General features: G+C 52.1%; 1 protein-coding gene across 16 annotated transcripts in view; it reads right to left on the bottom strand.

Annotated features, from left to right (window-relative positions):
- The window catches only part of ACSL6 (acyl-CoA synthetase long chain family member 6), a 61,726-nt gene extending 42,116 nt beyond the window's left edge, over positions 1-19,610 (bottom strand). For 5 of the 16 annotated variants that reach the window (XM_054252583.2, XM_008991453.5, XM_035290912.3 and 2 more), the window contains exons 1-2: positions 19,120-19,244; positions 1,794-2,014 (exon numbers count right to left, since the gene is read on the bottom strand). In XM_054252583.2, coding sequence (XP_054108558.1) covers positions 1,794-2,014; positions 19,120-19,168 — 270 coding nt within the window. In that variant the 5' untranslated portion in view covers positions 19,169-19,244. Of the gene's footprint in view, positions 1-1,793; positions 2,015-2,102; positions 2,307-6,792; positions 7,303-19,119; positions 19,245-19,506 lie in introns of those variants that run through there. The other 11 variants (XM_003732304.6, XM_078364920.1, XM_078364915.1 and 8 more) reach the window with 4 other exon arrangements.
- Positions 19,611-20,044: the final 434 nt, after the last annotated feature.

Below are 20,044 nucleotides of genomic sequence, written 5' to 3'. Positions count from 1 at the left end.
GGAACTATAGGCAGTTCATGGAGCTCCAGATGGCAGTGGTGCGGGAGGAGGCCAGAGAGGCTGCAGATCAAGGCAAAGAATCTGGACTTGAGGCTGAGGGTAATGGGGACCCAGGAGAGGGTTTTAGGTTGGGGGAGTGACATGGTCTGAATTGTTTCTCACCACACAGTATGCGCAGTCAATGCTGCCAGGTCCTGTCTGATCTGGGCCCCTCTTACCTCTCCCACCTCATTTCCTACCACTGTCTCCTTTGCCTACTCCACTGCAGCCACTCTGGCTTTCTGTGCTCCTGGGGGATAAGGCAAGGGAGGGCGCAGTCATTCCAGAAAGGGAGGGGTTAGCTTCATTTCATGTCCCTGTCTTCTAGACCAGCAATGTGACTCATTCAGTGGCCCCTACACATGAGCCAGGGTCATCCCTCTCACCATTCAGAGATCATCCAGACCACTGTCACCTCCAACTCAGATACCTGCAGCTTCCTTCTTATGCTTGCCCCCTAATACCCACCCTTCTACAGCATAAACTGGCCATGTCTCTCCCTACTGAAAAGTCCCAAATAGCTCCACACTGTTCCCCCTGCAGGTCCCTGCACAGTTCACAGGGCTCTGTCCTTGCTGACCTCTCCAGATGCATTATAATCACAAGCTTAACCCAAAACAACTGTCCTTAGTGACTTATCTGGGTAATGGCACCACATCTTAGAAAGAAGGTGCTCTTTTATTACCCACTTTACAACTGGGGGCACTGAGACTCAGAGAGTTAAGAAACTGCCTGGGACCATACAATACAGAGGCACAGCCAGGCTTCAAATCCAGGACTGCCAGTCACCAAAGGCCATTTTCAGCAGCACTTGGCCAGCCCCTCTCCACTGTCCAGCTCCCCACACAAAGCCCCTAGGTGCTGCAGCACACACTTTCACCTTTGTACAGACAATTCTGCTGGAAAAATGCCCTGAAGATCCCAGCTCCTGCCTCCCCTATGGGGCTGTTTTGCTTATGATCGCCAAGGTGTGCTGTCAAGAGCAAACAGCAAGATGCACAACAGCGTATGTGGCAGGCATGAGTTAAAGGTGGGGAGTGTCTCTACACATCTGCTCATGGCCAAGACAGAGCATTAGCAGGTTGCCTCAGGGGAAGAGAACAGGGAGAGCAGGGAAGAAGACAGAAGCTCTTCAGCACATTCCTTTTGTTTCCTTTGGACTATGTGAATACATTATCTATTCCAAATGAATAGAATTAAAGAGAAAGCAAGGTTTTAAAAGGCAAAAATAAATTCCATAAGCTTAATAATGAAACACACCTCACCAGTCCCTTGTCCACTAAACACCCTTGTCCACTAAACTCTGTATCATCTTCCCCTTGGTGGCACCATGTGTGAATCCACGTGCTCAGGGAGAGCAGTGCCAGGGAGTGGGCTGAATTCTGGGTCCCAACCCCAGACCAGGGAGAGTTTGGGAGGAAATCTACCAAGTGGCTCCTCGAGAACCTGCTTGGGTTTCCTACTGCAACACCAATGCGCCAAGGCCCTTCTACCCTGGGAAGCAGGCAAACCAGAGGCCCAGTGCAAGGCCCAGGTCAGGCTCTGCCCAGAGGTGGTTCCTGGGAGAGGCAGAAGGAGTGCCTGATAGGAGACCCTGCCCAAGACTTCGGCAGAGCTAGGTGGCTGACTGCCAGGGGAGACAGAGCTTCTCTGGGCCATGTAAGGTCAAAGAAGCCACAAGTCTGGCTTCTACTTCGAAGATACCTGTGCTCTGCCCCTACTTTCCACAGCAGAATGGCTCCTACCCTGCTTACCTCTACTTCTTCTGACTGCATCAGGAGGTTGCATGGTGGCTGCAAAGCCTTTGGCCGGTGAGTGAACCAGTAAGCGAGGATGGCGGCCAGGGCACCCATACTCACAAGGGTGGTGGCCGAGAGGCTGCGGAAAAACTGGCCCAAGTCGCCTAGCTCAGGCAGCCGCAGTATCCTCAGGATCTCCTGTGTCTGCATCTTCTCCAGAAGTGAGAGGACAAACTCTGTTGAAAACAAGAGGCAGATGAGGCAAGAGACATGAAGGGCAGGTTAGGGAGGGGTCCTGGGTCACAGGACTTTATATCTAGCTACCTAGAAGGGCTTTTCCCAGGAAGAGGCAAGAACCGTCTGTGGTCACACCTGACAGTCAGACATCCTGCCCAGTTTTTAAACCACGTTGTCAGGCCCTGGGCCATGGCTGACAGCTCCTTCCATATTTTCCAGGGCCACTGCTCTGGTAGCTCTGGGAATGACGCCTCCTGGACCTCAGGGCCTGGGTGCTCTGTTCTCCTGTGTGACTGCTATCATAGCATTTTACTTATCTCTGCTCCTGGGGTGTGGAGAAGAGGGGAGGGCAGCAGAAGTGCTCAGCATAGTGCTCAGGGGTGGAGGAATGCAGGCTTCTCCACCTCTATCTCTAATCTCCCAACCCCAGGCCCTGACCCTGAGGGAGAGAGAAGGAGGGCAGGGCAGAGCCCTGACAGATACTCCAGCCCTCATGATATGAAGGTGAAGACCTATCTGACTGTATGAGCACTATGGCTCTGCACTGTCCCTGACCGAGTACCACGAGGACAGCTGGCCCCACCATAACTTCCTGATCCCATGAGCAAGTGTTCAGAAGCAAGGCAGGTGGCAGAGGAGAGCAGGTGTTAAACTGGTAGGAAGAGAAAGAAACCACGGCTCAGAGAGAAATGACTCAGTCGAGTCCTATGTGCACTCCCAAGGAGACCAATACCTCCTGCCACGTCACAGATGGCAGCCACCCTCACCCACTACAGCCCAAGTGAGTACAGTGGGCCCATCAGGGAGACATGGGAGATGCCCTGGGTAGACAGAGGGAAGGTCTCAAGCTCCAGGGGCCTCCTGCATTCCCCTCCTGGCCACTAAGTGAGGAAGTGTTGGCAGAGCAAATACACAGCCAGCTTGGCTCAGGGGTCTGCATCTTGGCCGAAACTGAGGAAAGTATCAAGGGTGGGCCAGGCGATGGGTACTGGTATCGAAACTGGGACCCCCTCATGTGTCACTTCCTAGTGGGACCTCACGCTAGAGGTACCTACAGGTCTGCCATCCCAGTGATGGCAGGGTGGGCTCGAGGCTGCCCTGCACCACCCACAGGCACCCTCCTCACAGGCCCTTGGCCTCTGGAAGCATGGCTGTGCTTCCAAGAAGGGAAACAAGGAGAATGTAATAGCGACTACTCTGCAGCCATGGGATATGAGCCAAACAATTGCTTGACCCCTGAGGGAGGAGAGATCTGCTGAAATCCCAATAAATGGCATTTCTGCCAAACCATAACATCACAGACACCAGAGATGAAGTCAGTGATGTGCAAAGTCATTGATGAGACAGAGAAAAAACTCCTCGGTTACAATCCCTTCTTCACTACGAGCCATGTGAAGTTAAGCCTATCCTTCCTCTCCGAATCCCCACTTCCCCATCTTTAAAATGAGGGCAGTGCAATTCACACATATAAAGCCCCTTGCACTGCATCTGGCATACTCAGAAGACTAAAGAGGTGGCTAAGGAATGTGCTTGCCAGACCAAGAAGGCTGCTCAGACAAGGACACACAAAAAGGGGTCAGGGGCAAGCCTGGTCCAAGCACCGGGCAGAGGCAATTGGGCCTGGGCACTGTGGTCTCACAGAACAAGTTTATGCTCTGCAGATGGCATAGCAGGCTGAGTCCTGGAACACTCATCAGCCACCCACAGGATCTGGGTGAGCCTCCAGCTAAGTGCAGCATTCTCACTGAGCTCCTGAGCTGGAAATCCAGTTTTAGCAGCAGCTTCCTTGAGCTGGGTCAGTTATGAGGCCATCATGGAGGAACAACCCACTCCTAGCATATTTATCCAATTCATCTTCTGCATAATAAAGGAGAGGCCAAGCTATGGACCACAGTGGATTCACCAGGGAAAATCACTCTGGAGAGGACTCAGGGTAGGTGACCAGCTGGCCTCCTTGGGACATTTACTTCCCTAAGCTGGATGGGAAGATAAAATCACAACCAGGCCTATCAGATAAATGACTCACTACTTAGTAGAAAATCCAGACATGCTCACCAGCTCTTAGGGTAGGCTCTGAGCTGATTGATTTTTTTTTTAAAGGAGCTGAACTGACTTGATCTGAGAAGCCAAGGACCAAGAAACTCATGCCTAGCATGAGGGCTCAGCTATATACCCCAAAAGTTGTAAAGGGAACCCTGGAAGGATACCTCATTACCACCAGTCCCTGGTCCTTGGCAGTTGCTCACAGACTCTAAGCTTTGCATATTGTAGCATTCAGTGTAAAGCTAGAGTTTTTATAGAGCACATCCCAGATTAGCCAAGTCATCATCTGTCCTTCCGCCCATCTGGCAGACCCTCACACAGTCCCTGTTGTCATCTAGCTCAGAGTTGGGCCTGTCCGCCCCATGGGGAGGACACATGAGGAAATGGACAGTGCTGTGATCAGACATGGGGAGCCAGAAAAGCTGTCTGACTCAAGTACAAGGGAGTCAGGGCAGGCTTCTGGCAGGAAGTGATATTGATGCTGATAATGAAAGATAAAGACAAAAGGGTGGCCCGGCAGAGGAAAGCAAATATACAAAGGCTGGAGTTGAATGAGCACATGGGACACTTAGGGAACAGAATATTCTGTGCAGAAAATAAAGCACTGAGCCCACAAAATCTTGTACAAACATCAGTGCTACAAGTCTGTGAGACTGGCCTCTTGGACATGTTGAGCTTTCAGTAGTCACCATATTATCATGGTCCTCAGTGGGAGGAAAAGGGGAACTTGGCCTAAACTTCCCGAATTCCTGATGCCTGGGGAGCCCTTTCTTACACACTGCACTGTTTGACCCTCACAACAGCTACAGGCACTCCCTCTCAGGTGGAAGCATAGCGACTCCACTGGAGAAGCCACCTTGTTCAGTAAGGAAGGCACGCAGTAAACAAATAGAGCCTGGACTCAAGTCTCCATGCCAGCCCCTCGTGTGGTATGGCCACCCCAGCCCCTGCCAACACTGGACCCACTCCCACAATCCATCCTTTCCTTTGCATTGGTGCTGAACCCACAGACAACCAGCTCCCACTGCTTGGAAGAGCACAGGCCCAGATTCAGGGGGTGGGGGAAGTGCAGGACCACCAGAGCCTGTATGAGGGGACCAGCCAGTCGGGCCAGTCATTTGCTATTGTTCACCATGCACATGAGTGGACTTCCTCCTGGCCTCACATTAAGAACTACCATTTCTCCTGGCTGAGTCCTTCTCCTCCTACTTGGGGTGATGGAGGGCAGTGCATAAAGGGCTTGGCTGCCCACTCCTCTTCATAACTTCTACTTAGGTGCCCATCCCAAAGGAGGTTATTGCAGCAGTGGCAGCTCCTCTGGCTTTGAGGCTGGGCCTGTACCCCTCCTTGATGGGGAACAACCAAAGGGTCTCATTCTTTCAGGCTCACAGACCTTCTCAGACAGTCAGCACTGCTTGCATTTAGCCTGAGGTTCCCTTCAGACCTGGGAGCCACTGCAGGGCAGAGCTATGAGTCCAGGTCCCCTGAGGACATGAGCCTCAGAGCCAGCCCAAGCCACCAAGACTTTGGCATGGGGAGGGCACAGCCTAGGCCTTAGAGTCTGGTCTCATCTCATTATTTCACAGGGCCTTGGCCTCCTCTGACCTCCACACCTCTCTGTTGACCTGGGGTAGGGCTTCGTAGTCTCTAGGGTCCCAGCCATGACTGCCTCCTTCCATACCCCTCTAGGCTCTCTCTAGGCTGCAGCAGAGGTGTGTGTGTGTGTGTGTGTGTGTGTGTGTGTGTGTGTGTGTGTGTGTTAGACGCAAGGGGAGTGTGGATAGCACTCAAGGGAATCAGTGGTGCTGGTGTTGCCTGGTGAGTGGCTGTGTTTGTAAATATTCATCTGACAGGAGGACCTGGCTATCTAAAAAGATAGCCGCCTCCCCTTTTCCTGGCATATCTGACATCTTTTTCTCCAGCACAGACCAGTTCAGATACCAAACAGTAGCTTAGGCTGAGGGAACTAGAACTTCCTCCCACCTCGGCATGCCCTCTGCTGATTTAGGGCAATCCAGCATGGGAGAGAACGGGAGGAAAGGGGCCCTGGTGGGAAATATGTTGGCTTCAAGGTGGTGGGATGGCAGAGACAAAGCTCCAGAGCACAGTCGCTGTGGAAATGGCCCTGGGGCCCCCAGTATGGCTCCATGAACCCTCTGCTGGTCCAGCCTCCTAACCTCAACACTCTAGGCTTTACCGTCTAGCTGGATACCCGACCAATCCTCTCTACCCCAACAGCCCCTGGCCTGACAGCCACTACCAAGCACAAGCCCAGACTCCCATACCACCCTCTTCATATCTCTTCTTGCTCTAACAGGTGCTTGCACTGTTACCAGAGTTATTTCCTGATATGTAGATATGACCATGTCATGCCTTATCTGCTCAAAAACCTTATCTGGCTCCCTACTGTCTTAGGACCAAAGTCCAAAGTAATGCTCACACTGAGGTTCTCTATGATCCTCAGATTCTTCCCTCCTCCTGAGAATCACCCCAGCTTCCTCTATATCAGCCTCTCTGACAGCGTTCATATGACGGAGTTCTGGGCCTCTGCAAACCTCTGAGGTCTTCAAGAAGAGTGGGAAAGCTCAAGCCCAGCCACCAAATCATCAAAAAATCTCCTCAACTCCCAGTGAAGAGCTCTAAAAAGAAAACTACAACCTCTCCCAGGGCCCAGGGATCCTAGCAAACGGGCTTGGGAGAGGGCCCAAAGGAGGTATTCAGGTGCTGAACTGACCTGGGTCCAAATCTTGACTGTCTCTTGATAGCTGTGTGGCCTTCGGCAGGTCACTTTGCCTCTCTGGGCCTCATCTCAAACAAGCTCATGGACAGAGAGTGCAGTGCCAGGCATGTAGTAAGGGAAACACTTAGGAGACAGTAAGTAGCTGAAGCAGTTACTCCATCTCTTTGCAAGTCAAAGAGGCTCAAAGACAACTTGCACAAGTAGATGCATTCACACCCTACCTTTCCAGCAGGCTTCTGGCACTGGGGAGGCGGATGAGCTGGTCCCACTAGAACCAGCCTCCCTTTATAGGGCCTGTGGGGCCCAGGGAAAAAAGTTACCACATCTTGATCAAAGCACAAAAGTGGCAAAGGTCCTGCCCTGAGTCTGCCCTCCTGGGGACAGCCGATGGCAACAGCTGCCTACTCTGAGAAGCCGGGTGGCAGTAGAGGCGTTAGCAGTGGTGATGCAGGCTCCCTGGTGGCTGTGGGAGAAGGTCTGGCAGAGACCAGGGCACAGAGCAACTCTGTAAGGAGCTTCTAAGGCCCCTCAAGGCCCCCGTCAGCCCCCCCCCTCCATTTGCATGCAGGGCGGTGCTGGCTCAGATCAGCTTGGAGCCAGGCAACCCAGCCTTAACCCTCACCTTGCCAGCTTGCCAGAGCCTCAGCGCATCCCCTTGCTTTTCCCTTCACCCCACCCTGTCTGCAGTTCTGAAAGGGAGTTTGCCAAGTAGGTTTCTTAAGAACAAAGCCTCCTTACACATCCATTTGAGACACTGATTAGGGCCAGGCCTTTGCTATGGGCTGTGGACTGCAGTGAGTATGGCGGGGGGGGACAGGAAATAGTGGGGAGTGCAGAGTGGGGGTGCCAGCTCTCTGGCACTAAAGGCAACTGTACCACCCACCCAGGAGATTCTGCCTCCAGCCTCTCCCAGGAGCTGCCTCTGCTCCCCACCCCACAAGGTCACAGCCAGTCTACTTGGGAAGAGGAAAGAAACTAGGCACAGTTCCAGATAAAATATCTGCTTAGGGATGCTCTGGGGAGTGAGGACACTCTGGACCAAGGATCAGAGCCAGCAGGTGGAAGATAGTGGCTGATCTCCACCACAAGACCCCAGGGCAGCACACCAGTCCTGCTCTCATGCCTGCCCTAAGAGATACTGTTGCCTGGCTTGCACAAGAATGGACACTCTGGAGCCAGAACCCATACCCTTGCCTATTAGAACCAAAGCTGAGCTCTGAATTCCTGCAGCACTTCTGCCAGACTTGGATACTGAGGTTCCAGGGACTCCTGGGGTTTCATTAATGTGGGATCTATGGGGTTAGGGGCATGGGTGGTTACTTCCAAAGTGTTTTCACTCCTACTTTCATGGCTAACATGTAGCTGGGCACACAAATATGATTACCGCGTATTTTGAATTGGATGCTCAGCCTGATCATAGACAGCTAGGCTCATGGTGGCACCTGCTATTAAGTAAAAGACAATTACAAGTCTGCCTGCACTGGGCCACTGTCCACCCAAATTTAACCCTGCTCCCATGCTGCAAGACTGTCCCAGGACATGACCCAGTGCTCTGAGCTCCCTCTTGAAAGCTGTTTGCCCAACTGCCTGGCAAGTCTAAAGCCACAGGCTTGCAATACCTTCCCTGGAGCTGATAACAGCTTCCACTACTCACCCTACCATCGGGGTGGGCCATGAGGAGAGCTTCCTGCCTCAGCAGCCCTGACCTAGAACTTGGATCTAGCCTCCCCCAAGCCACCCCAATTAAATGAACAAATATCTGAGGATTCCTCATCAGCCCACAAAGTCCTTTCCTCTTTCTTCAAAGCAGGCTCCTTACTTTTCTCCAGCTATTTTCAGAGATGTGTTTAATATGAAAGCTTACTTTAATGCATCTCAACACAGCCTCTGGGGCAGGAAATCCAGTGGTTGGTGGGAAATCCAATAAAGTGTCAAAGGCATAGAGCTGAGGGAGCAGTTTCGCCCCAGGCAGTGCGCAGCCCAGTTACCAGGTTAAAAAATGCATAGACTTCACTGTGACACCTGTGAAACCCTGACCTGCAGAGGTACAAACACAGCAGTCCACATTTGCCCAACACCTGTCCACTCCACACAGGTATTCAAGCTTGCCTCTGCTGCAAGACAGGGGCTTGCTCTCCATTTTCCTCTTAGGTTTTAATTAGATTCACACAACCACATAAGACCAGGGCAGAAATGGAGCAAAGAGCCTCCCTGACTTGGGACTTGTCAGGTGAGACCCACTGTACATCCCCCATGAGATAGAGGCCCAGGATATGACATGAGGTTGCCAGGTTACATGGTGGTTCACCTGCCAAGCCTCCCCAAGGAGCCTGATCATAGCTCTGATGGTTCAATTAAGCCCCTTGAATATAGAAAGGCCCAACTAAGGCTGGCTGTGACTGAGTACTTTACAAAGCTACCTGTTGCAACTAGCCCAGGCTCACTGTGAACATGCCTCCCTTTAGTGGCCTCCACTGCCCACTGGCCTCCCCATCCTCATGACAGTACCTCTCAAAAATCTCACTCACCCTAAGCCCTGCTCGGGGAATGTGTGTCCACATTCCTAGCACCAGGAAGCCAGGCACAAACAATGCTTTCAGGAACTTTAAAATATGAATAGCCTTGAGAACAGAGGAGCAAAACAGATACACAGTGTCTTTTACACACTCTGAGATAAAGGTTGTCCTTACCATGAATCAGGCAGGACAAAGTTCTCAGAGCAAAGAGGGACAGCAGGGGCTAAAACAACAGCAGTGGTCACTCTGGAAATATTTACAGGGTGTGATGACCAGAACTGATGATGTGGATGAGTTCAGTTCTTTCCACTCCAAGCCCTGGGACAGCAGGCAGGACCCTAGGAATAATGGCCAGGGCCACCATCACCTCACAGGCAGAGGGGCACCCCCCGGCCAGGCCCTCTTGTGCAGGAAGACAAATCCTGTGGCTGTAACATGATCCCTTCCCTTCCCAGCCATGTCCACTTTAGGACTCCTGGTGTCCTGGCCTCAGAAGCAATGATCCATTTCTGTCACTGGCTCAAACTTAAGACACACTGCAAACTAAGCTTAAACCAGTAAAGGGCATATAGGCTGCTCTTGGAGGGGCCATGCACTCAGAGCTCAACTGCAGGTGACTGGGGTACGAGCAGGATGGATGCAACCCCCTCCAGCTAGAGGGAAGCTCTTTGAAGGAGGAAGGGTCCTGCTTGTTCACTTAGGATCCCTACTGGTCTCCTGGGGAGAAATATGTTAGGGGAGAAATACACAAAAGACAGAACCTGAGAAATCCTCAGTCAAGGAGGGAGAGCAAGAAGAGAATCCAAGTGTGGGAAGATAAGGAGAATGGGGCTATGGCAGAGTGACAGAAGTGGGTTGGTAAGTCAAAGGAAGACCCTGTAAGATGTTGGGGCCCCTGACAGGAGGCCTCACACAGTGGCAGGAAGGAGGCAGAGGCCTGGCTGCACCGAGGACTTGGGCAGGAAGCTGAGGCTGGCAGGATGGCACTTAGCTGTGGGAGAAAGGAAAAAGATGGTGACGGGCACTATGTATCTGCCTCATGCCTTCAGGGTCACAGCCCACAAGCTAATGGCACCCAGGAGCTCACCTAACCTCCTACCCTGGGGGTTTGGGATGCAAAAGTGCCCCAGGCAAGCTGTGCCCCTGCATTCCTGGCACAGGGACTGCTGCTACAGCAGGGATCCAGCATGGCTCCTTCACCTAACATTCCAGAAGTCACTGAATTTTTTGGGGACTAGATAGTGAGCAAGAGAAAGAGTTTTGCCTTTGTTAAGTGTACATTTTCTGGCAAATTTGGTAAACAGCTGAATTTTCTGGCATCCCCATAGTCCGACAAAATTCCTCTTCCAAATGCCACAAGAAGAAACAAATCTGAATTTCCACCAGTTTAGCAAAAGGCTGTGCTGGCCAACAGGAATCTACCACCTCTTGAATCACCCCTCTGGAGGTCAGGCGGCACAGCAGCTGTAGCTATAAGCTGCCCTCCCTCCAGCAACCAGTGGCCAAGTTCTGCTGTTGGCCTGTGAGAGCCTACGGTGTCCATAGAGTTAACACTAGCAGGCAGGGAGCACTGGAAACTCAGGCCTCCTTTTCAAGGCCGGAATGAATGGGAAATATGCAAATGGCCACCTCCCAGGAGCGGCAGGGGAGGGCCTGCTGCTGGCAGGACCACATCACTCCACTAGGGTCTGTCACATGAAAGGGTTTGTATTCCTGCCGCTGGCCCACTCCTGGCCAGGCTGGGGCTGTTCTCACCAGTAAACAAAAATGTCTTTCAGACCAAAGCAAAACGAGGCCCCAGCTGGCCCAGGCAGGCCATCAGACGCTGTTCACACTGACCCACTGTGAACACCCATCACTTGAGCTGTCACCTTCCACCCACTAGAAGAAACCCACCATCTTTGGAGAGGGAGTTGGAGACCTCAGTGGCTGCCAAGGAAAGCAACGTAAGGTTGGGGAGATGGAGGTGGGATCCAGAAAGAGGATCAGCCTCCTCTGAGGTGCTGCTGGTTTTCTGCTTTTCAAAAATAGTAGTGGCTGAGTCTGAAGTAGCAACGTATTTTTGTAGAAGAAAATTTCAGTCATTCTCACAGTGTTGATGGTAAACATGGAGAAAGAAATGGGAAGAAAAAAGTGCCAGTATCCGAGAAGACCTTGCAGTGCACAGAGAGGACTTTTCGGAATGGAGGCCATGTGTGTCCTCTGCCTGGTGCCTACAGTCCTGCTGCCACAAGTGCCCTGGAGCTGGGGGCGGGGATGAGGGCAGCCCAGAGCTCAGTGTGCCAGATCACAAGCTTCCAGGGCTCGGGCTCTTTCTTCAACTGAGGCTCCATGCCAAGGTCAGACTTCAATCTTTTTTTTTTTTTTTTTTTTTTTTTTTGCTTTAGCAGCCAAAACACTGCTTCTCTGATACCCCATGGTCACCAGGATCTGCCCATTAATCACAGCACAGACTTTGTAACCTGTGGAGCATGGATGCCACTCAGACTCCCACTACCAAGAGAAATAGCACAGCAAGATCTCAAGCACACATATGGCCACTGAGCCTGAGAGGACATCTAGGATAAAATCTCTTTGGAATTGATTTGGAACCAATAGGTGGGTTGGTGGATGCTCCACAGATAGATCTCCTGAAATCCAAGGGAGATAGGTCTTGTCATCCTCTGGGGCCAAAGGAAACTACTATTAGTTGGAGCCACACAATAACTTCATGAAGCCAAGGTGGCAGGCATGTCTCTGTGAGAGGTCATGGAACTGTCCAGGGAGCAGAAGCAGGAGGCAGAGGAGGAGACAGGACACTTCAGAGTGATCTGGAAACACTGGCTCCACAGCTCATAGCTTTCCATATCTGGTCTGCAGCAAGAAGATCAGGGACACATGCACCCAAATCCCCTACCAGCCTACTGGATGGGGAAAGGCCCACCCTCCATTTTTCTCTAAACCCTCTCTGCCACCCAGATGGACCCAGGCTTAGGGGAGTTGGCCTGCAGAATATGCATGAGTTGCCAGGGAGCAGTGGCTTAAGCCTGTAATCCCAGCACTTTGAGAGGCTAAGGCAGGTGGATCACCTAAGGTTAGGAGTTTGAGACCAGCCTGGTCAACATGGTGAATCCCCATCTCTACTAAAAATACAAAAAATTAGCCAGGCATGGGTAGCAGGCACCTGTAGGGGGCTGAAGCAGAAGAATCACTTGAAGCAGGAGGCAGAGGTTGCAATGAGCTGAGACTGTGCCATTGCACTCCAGCTTCAGCAACAACAGCAAAACTCTGTCTCAAAAAAGAAAGGGTATTCATGAGTTGAAGGTGTCCCCAGATAATCACATCCAGCCCATCTGCTGGAAGGCACAGTCACCATGAACACTGAAGTTCTCCAGCTACTAAGCAGGGTCCTAGGGTCTAGGTGGCTTCATGCAGCCTCAGCTCTAGTGGCAGAGCAGAGTGGCTGGAGCTGCTGCCCCTTTCAAAGCCAAGTGTTCACTGCAGGCCCGGATGGGTCTCAGCTGAGTCCACTTTCTCCATACTGACAGTTGCCTTCCTCTCACTGGACTGAAGACCTTGGTTTCCAGCCTCCAGCCAGCCTCCCCAACCAGTCTCACTGGCTCACTCCCACTTTGTTGTTCTCTGCCCCAGCTCTAACTGTCCCTGCTGTGTAGCCTTTCTGTCCAATATCTGGTTGACCTCACTGCCTCTCCCACTGGTCTTTCTGCTTATTTAGCAGGCAGGATTTGGCAGTCAGTGTCTAGAATGGTCTGTAGCAAAGATAAGGCTGGGACAGGGGTGGGTGGGCAGGAGGAGTCTCACAGAGGAGTCTCGACCCCTGCAATAGTCCATGAGTTGCGGGGGGAAAAGCAGAGCTTTGTAGCAAGGCGGAGTCCTGCTCAGTCTCTTGGAATCCACATCCTACACTGGTGGGCCAGGCTGTGCTGGGAGTGAGTCAGGGTCCTGGGCACCAGTCAGTAGGGTCTGTCCCAGAGCTGCCCAATCAACCTGGGCCTGCCTACTCACTCATTCCTCCAATAGCTATCAGTTCCTAAGTCTGCTCCTGGCCCTAACAGGTGCCGACCCACAGTTGCTTATACCAGGGGCTAAGCACTAAGATGCTGATTGTTCCCTCTCTGGCCTGGCTTCCTGCTCTAAATTCCCAGGAGACAGTGATCCTGGAACATAGGCTTGAATGGGCATATGGCAAATCAGAAGCCATTCCCAACTCCCCCGGACACCCCCTACTGAATGCCTGGACTAAGTACAGGGAAAGGAAGGGTAGCTCTGGGAAAAGCTGGCAAATAGAATCAGGTAGGACTTCTTGGATTTGAAATCCTTCCAGCTCTGAGAGTATTAGTTGGGTCTCAGAATAGATAGGTCGACTTGGCTTGGAATTTCTGTTCTAATCCACTTTCCACCTTCCCATTTCTGCCTGTCCCAGGCGCCAAGATTCATGTGAATTAGAAACTACACAAAGGAAGTAGGCCCGGGAATAACCACACCAACCACGGATCTCCCAGAGCAGCTGAGCAAATGATGAGGAACCACCCCTGGGCACCCTAAAGGACAAACCCAAGGGCTCAAAGCAGCATCTCATCCACAGCACTCCCCTAACCCCACCAATCCTGGGACCCAGTAGATGGTTAGTGGGAACTCTGGCCAGGCCAAGTCAAGGAATGGGGCCATCACACCAGACCATCCAGCAAGGTGAGGACCTTGACTGGGAATTCCTCTCCTCTCATCTATGCTTGGCAGAGTGGCCCAAGCTCCCCATCTATCAAGAGACTGAAACCTTGGAGCTCTAAGGAGTTTCACCTGTTTTTCCCTACTGCTTCTACCATATTGGCGTTATCTCCCAGCTGGGCACAGAGCCTGGTATCCTAGCAGGAGCACACTCAAAATCTGTTGTTTACTGATTGACTTGTGGTAAGGAAATAGCTTATAAAACACGTCATTGTTAAAATAAATTACTCTCGGGAATTCTTTATATCATTAGTTTATATAATAAACACTATGTACCCTGTGTGTCCAACTCTTGGTTAGGGACACAGACATAAGACACCTGGCCCTGCCCTCAAGGAGACCATAGAACTTGTGGAGGAGGCTTGCAGAGCACAGGAATAGTATCACCTTGGCCATCCACATGCCCAGTTCTACCCACACCTCCTTGATGCAACGACTGCAGAGAATAAAGCCAATGCTGCTTGGCCTGGCATCCTACGCCTGCAGAGTCCAGCTCTGGCAACCTCACTGGCACAGCAGAATTTGTCCTTCAACTTCATTCATTCCTATTAACCAATCATCCTCACACTGGTCCCTTGGCCTGGAATGCCTGTTCTTTCCATACTCCCTTTCTGCATGTCAGAATCCTAGACCTCCTTTAAGGAAAACCTAACACAAGTTATTATAATTTTAGCTAACATGTAATGAGCCCTTCCCTGTGTGCCAGCCCCTGCTCTTGGCACTTTACATGTGCCCTCTCATAAAACCTCTCCTGTCCAAGAACCATTCCCTTGCCTGTGCCCTTTGACAAGCCTGCTGAAGGGGCTCAGGCCCTGCTGATCATACCTGGTGGTCCCTGCCTGGACTGAAAGTCTGAGAATGTGGCCTAACTCACAGCTCTTACAAGTTGCTTCACTACTGAACTTTTCTGAGTCTCAGTGCCTTGCCTAGGCAATGGTGACAACAGCACACATTGTCGTGGGAGGGTGGAAGGAAACCTTGAAGAATCACAGAAAGGGTGCTTGACACATGGTAGATGCTCAGTGAAATGGCAGCCAAGTTAGCCTGTTTGCAACAACAGTTAACCCCATAAAAACACCCCTCCACACACACCTAGTACTTAATGAATATTTGAGTGCCTACTATGTGCCCAGTGCTGGCTGGACACACAGTGTAGCTTCTGTTATACAAAAGCCTGTAACTTTTGCCCATTTTTACAAACAAGCCAGGGCCTTATGCTCACTCACCCCATGTATGGGACAGTCCTGAGTCCCATTTGGGGCTGTAGCTGAGCCATATGCAGCCTTTTGAAGGTCAACCTAAGAATCCTTATAATCACAAAGGACAGAACACTAGCTGAAGAGCGTAATGACTGGGTTCTGCTGCCCCCTGGTGTCAGTATGCTCCTACCATACAGGCTGGAGAGCTGTGAGAAGGTGCTGAGGGCAAAATCCTGCTCCATGCTGGTGCACCCTGTACAAATTCAGGCTTTCATTGTGAGGCGTGTCCCCAGCTGGCCACAGAGCCACCTGCTCTGCCTGGAGCTTTACCATCTGTCTGAATTCATAACTGCCATCTCCAACCCCCCTAGGCCTCAAGCCAGTTCTCTACCTAGAGTGGGGTAAGGGGAAGATCTCATGGGCCTGAAGTGTGCGAGTCTATGCTTGTCCTGGGCATCTATAGCCAGAGGCATCCCAAACCATTCTTTACACTGGCAACCTCATCTTGCTCACCAGGGCCTGCTCCACATCTCTTAAGGCAGAGGCCGGGCGGCAGGGGGTCACATCCTTCTTCTTACTGGAGTCTAGCCTCTACTCAAGTCTGTGACTCCTTGGACCACATCTATTCTTATCCATAACATCATAAAGACCTCCTACTGCCCTCCTGGCCTCCACTCTCTTCCTCTTGACTCAGCAGCTAAATATTGGTGACCTTTACCACCCAAATATAACCTTCTCCAGAATCCTCTCCCACAACCCACATTGCTCAGGCACAAGATCCTGAAGACCCATCTCCCATTGCAGTTCTCCCATGAATTCTGCTGGTCTAGCTTTCTCCACTTGGAGTTTGGCCTCCCTGTCTCTGACAAATTCCCCTGTATGCCGGAGAAGGCCACTCAGATGTCACTGATGGTTAGATCGGACCCTGTGGCATGGGGCTGCCTTAGCCTAGAGAAAGTGGTACCCTTTTTTTTAATTTTTAAAATTTTTATTTTCCCTTTCTTTCATCTTTTTTTTTGTTACATTTTGAGAATACCAAAAACCTAAAACATAAAAAAATTCTGGGTCATGATTCTGTTCTTGAATGTATTTTTCTACATAATTGTGTAGAAATAATGTACCTTTTTTGTTTTCCTTTTCCCTAAAATATACAAAAATATTTAATAGCACAACAAAATAATAATGAAACTTTTCAAATCTAAAATTTCTAATTTAATCTGAAATAATCTTGACTAAAAATTAAATTTAGCATATATGATGTGTCATAAGTTTATAAAGTTTTCAGGGGTACCTTTTTATAAAGTTATCCACCAAGAGTGGGTCCTCTTTCTACTTTTCACAAAGGTGCTGTATAGGCAGACAGAAGCTCCAATCCATGGCTCCCATTGTCCTCTAGGTGTTTATGGCACAGAGGGCACACTTCCCCACACCAGATCCAGCATATGACTCAGGCTGGACTTATTTTACTTTCTCCTTGTTTAGTATTCAACACACAGGTGAGAGCTGGGCTGGCCCAGAACTCAGTGCTGGTCTCTTCAGCAGGCAACAGGACAGACACAGCCCAGAGCAGATGGCTTCCTCCCCCAGACAGTCACCTCCTCGTCCAAGTGCATACCATACCCCCATCCGGGACTTTGTCATCTCTCCCTGAGAGCCCTTGAGGGAAGCCCTTGCCTGGCCCTACCTTGTTTCCCTAGGTCCAGGTTAGGTGGCAAAAAGCACATGACTCTACTAACCAGAGACATTGCCTCCTGTTACTGGCTGAGTGGAAGGGATCTGGCAACTGCCATGGGACCATGGGATCCTGGAGATGACAAGGCAGAGTATATTCTCAGGTGTGCTCACAGGACTGCATTTCTTAACTCAGGAGTCTCTTCTGCCCCCAGAGAAAGGCTGGGGCCCAGGTGGAGTCTCAAGGAGGATGGACACATAACTTAAACGCCCCAGCATTTGTCTGAGGTATTCTATCCAATGAGCACCATAGACCAGCCTCAGTCTCTTGCTTTTTGCATTAAGAAGCTTGGCCACTGTGGAAGCAGCCACTACCTGCCCCAAGAATCGCTCCTGCTTGATGGTTCTGAGGCCCTGTATAGTCTCTCAGTGAGGCAGATCCCCCAGTTTTCCATTAGAGGAGGCAGCTGACCACTTTGGGAAATGCTCCACAAGGAAGCAGGACTCCACTCTGAGTCAGTGCCAGCTAACCCTGCTCAAAGACAAGGACCCACAAGGTGAGGGACTTTTTCTTACAGGCTGCTGATGACCGCTATCACAAGTGGTCCTGTAGCCCCTAGACACCTCCCTGTAGCCACAGATGACCAAGTCTTCAGAGAGCTGACCTTGGACCCATGGCTGGGGGGGCCTCCTGAAGGTAGGGCAAAGGGGTCCTGGCAGTGGGGACCCCTGTCTCAGGGACAGGCCCTGAGACCATCCATCACTCAAGCAATAAATGGTGGCTGTTACTACTACCATCACCATGATTTTAATTATCCTTGCCCTTTACCTCCAACCCCAGCTTTAGCCCTGTCCTTGCTTGCTAGATGTGCCTCAGGACTGAGTGGCCCTGCATAGCCGGTCACAGACACTGGCAGACAGAAGGCGCTTAGGGAGCTGAGGGGATTAGGGAGGCTTCACTCACTGCCCCAGCCCAAGGGAAGTGTCCCTGTGGCCTAACTCAAGGCAATGGTGGGGGTGGGAGAAGCAATTACCCAGCCCACCAACCCTCCAGGTTCAGGCCTGATCCAGCCAAGCACTTAGCATTGGTTGATCAGCTAAAACCTTGAATGGAGTCCCAGTCTGCCAGATATCCATATGACATTAGGCAAGTCAATTCACCTCTGAACTCAGTAAAAAAAGGGATGGCACCACCGATCTCCTAGGATTTTCCATGAATATTAAATAACACGTACAGAGTCTCAGGTAAGGATTTCAAAAGGGTCAACTTCCTTGGCTCAGAAAGAACTTTATTACCACTTTTGATGGTGCTGTTTGAATGTGAGATAATAATAAACATAGAGCATCTGCTGTGGCCTAGGCCAGGTTTAAGGCCAATTTAAGGATCAAGCACTGCACATAAATTATCAGGCTGAATCTGCACATGGGGGTGGGAGTGGAGATCCTTTAGCGGTATTATATTCTGGAGGACCCCAGGCTCAGAGAGGGGAGTAGCCAGTACGGATAATAGAACTGGCAGATAGAAGGGCCTGTGGTGAGACTCCAGGTGTGGGTGTATGGGGGGGGGGGTGAGGGGAAGTAAACACTGAGGTGGGATTGACCCGGGGTCCTCGTGGACGCCTAAGAAGTGCAGAGGTGAGGCTGACTCCTATGAGATGGAGGGGAGGGCTCTGGAAACAGTGGGGACACAGCAGAGATTTCACAGAAATCTTGTACTCTAGCTGAAGGGAGGGCAGGGAGGGATCGTGAAGAAGCCTCTCGCCAGGATCAGAAAGCCCAGGTCAGTCCTAGTTACATAGCTGACCTGCTGCGGGACATGGGGAACAACACCCTCGGTTTCTGGCCCCAGGAGATGGACAAGGACGCAATGTCTGTCCCTGGCCTTGGCTCAGGGCCTAATCTGATTCGCGGATGGTCCTTGCCATCAGGGAAGGGGGACGTAAGAACTTGGGGGAGGGGTTGAGGTGGGGTCGCAGAGAGCAAGCCTCCTATCCCCGTCCAAGACCCAGGTGCTCCTCCAACCCGGCCAGGAGCCCGCGGGAACTGGGGGCGGAGGGTGTACCCAGGCGGCCCTGGGGACCTTGACGCGACAGCTCAGGAGCTGGGGTTGAGGTTCGGCGACCGCAGAGATGTAACACCCCCACCTCGGGCGAAGAGCCCATAGCCTGCGGGAGATGGGAGTCCGGGACGCAGACAGGACGGGCACTTACCCACGAACAGCCAGAGGGAGCCCCCTGACACGAGGAAGAAGGTCAGCATGGCGGTCAGCGGGGCCTGGCCCGGCCGGCCTCCCAGGCCCGCAGCCCCGCAGCCCAGCAGCCCCAGCAGTAGCCGCGCCGCCGCCGCAGCTGCCGGGTATTTTTAGCCCCCGCCCTTCGGCTCCGCAGCTCCCGCCTCCCCGCGTCGCTGCGGAGACGGCGCAAGGGGGAGGGCGCGGCGCGCGCTCGCACCCGAGCCCCACTGCCAGCCTCGCGGGCCGGGTCTGGGGCTCGCCCCGCGCTGACCGCCTTGTCTGAACCGCGGAGCTCCCGGGCGGGGGAGGGGCCTGGCCCCAGAGCGAATCAGCCCTCTCCAGCCCCGCTCCCCAACGTCAGTACCTGGCGTTCTGGGGAAACCCGCTGGACGGGGGCGCACGGGCGACGAGCTCCGGAGCGTGACATTGAGCCCACCCCGCCGCCACACCCCATCAACGCGCGACCCTGCCCCCGCGCGACTCGCAGCCTGGGTTTTATGGCTGGGCAGGCGCGAATGGCAGCTGGGTCGTGGTTACCTGTCCTGGGAAGTGCACACCCCTGTGGGCTGGTGCCCGCTGACACCAACGCGCCCTAGGACCCGAGTTTGGAGACATAGGGAGCCTCTGGGTGCCACCTCTGCAAAGCGGTGAGGAATGGTCACAGGCAGCAGGAAGGAAGGAAGCAGACAATCACGGTCTTCATACATAACTATGTGTGGCCCACGAGGTCTGAAAAAGCCCCTTATAGCCACAATGAATGGTCATATAGCCACACACAGACACAGATGCCCATACTGGTTGGCTGAGGGTTTGGCCACCTGTTTCAGTGTCTGGAATTGAAAGGAGGAAGCCCAGTTGCACATTTTTCTGTTGGGCACCCCATGAAGATCTACACCTCCATG

This window comes from Callithrix jacchus, chromosome 2, assembly GCF_049354715.1.
Source record: "Callithrix jacchus isolate 240 chromosome 2, calJac240_pri, whole genome shotgun sequence".
NCBI lineage: Eukaryota > Metazoa > Chordata > Mammalia > Primates > Cebidae > Callithrix > Callithrix jacchus.
This window is presented reverse-complemented; position numbering and strand designations above follow the sequence as displayed.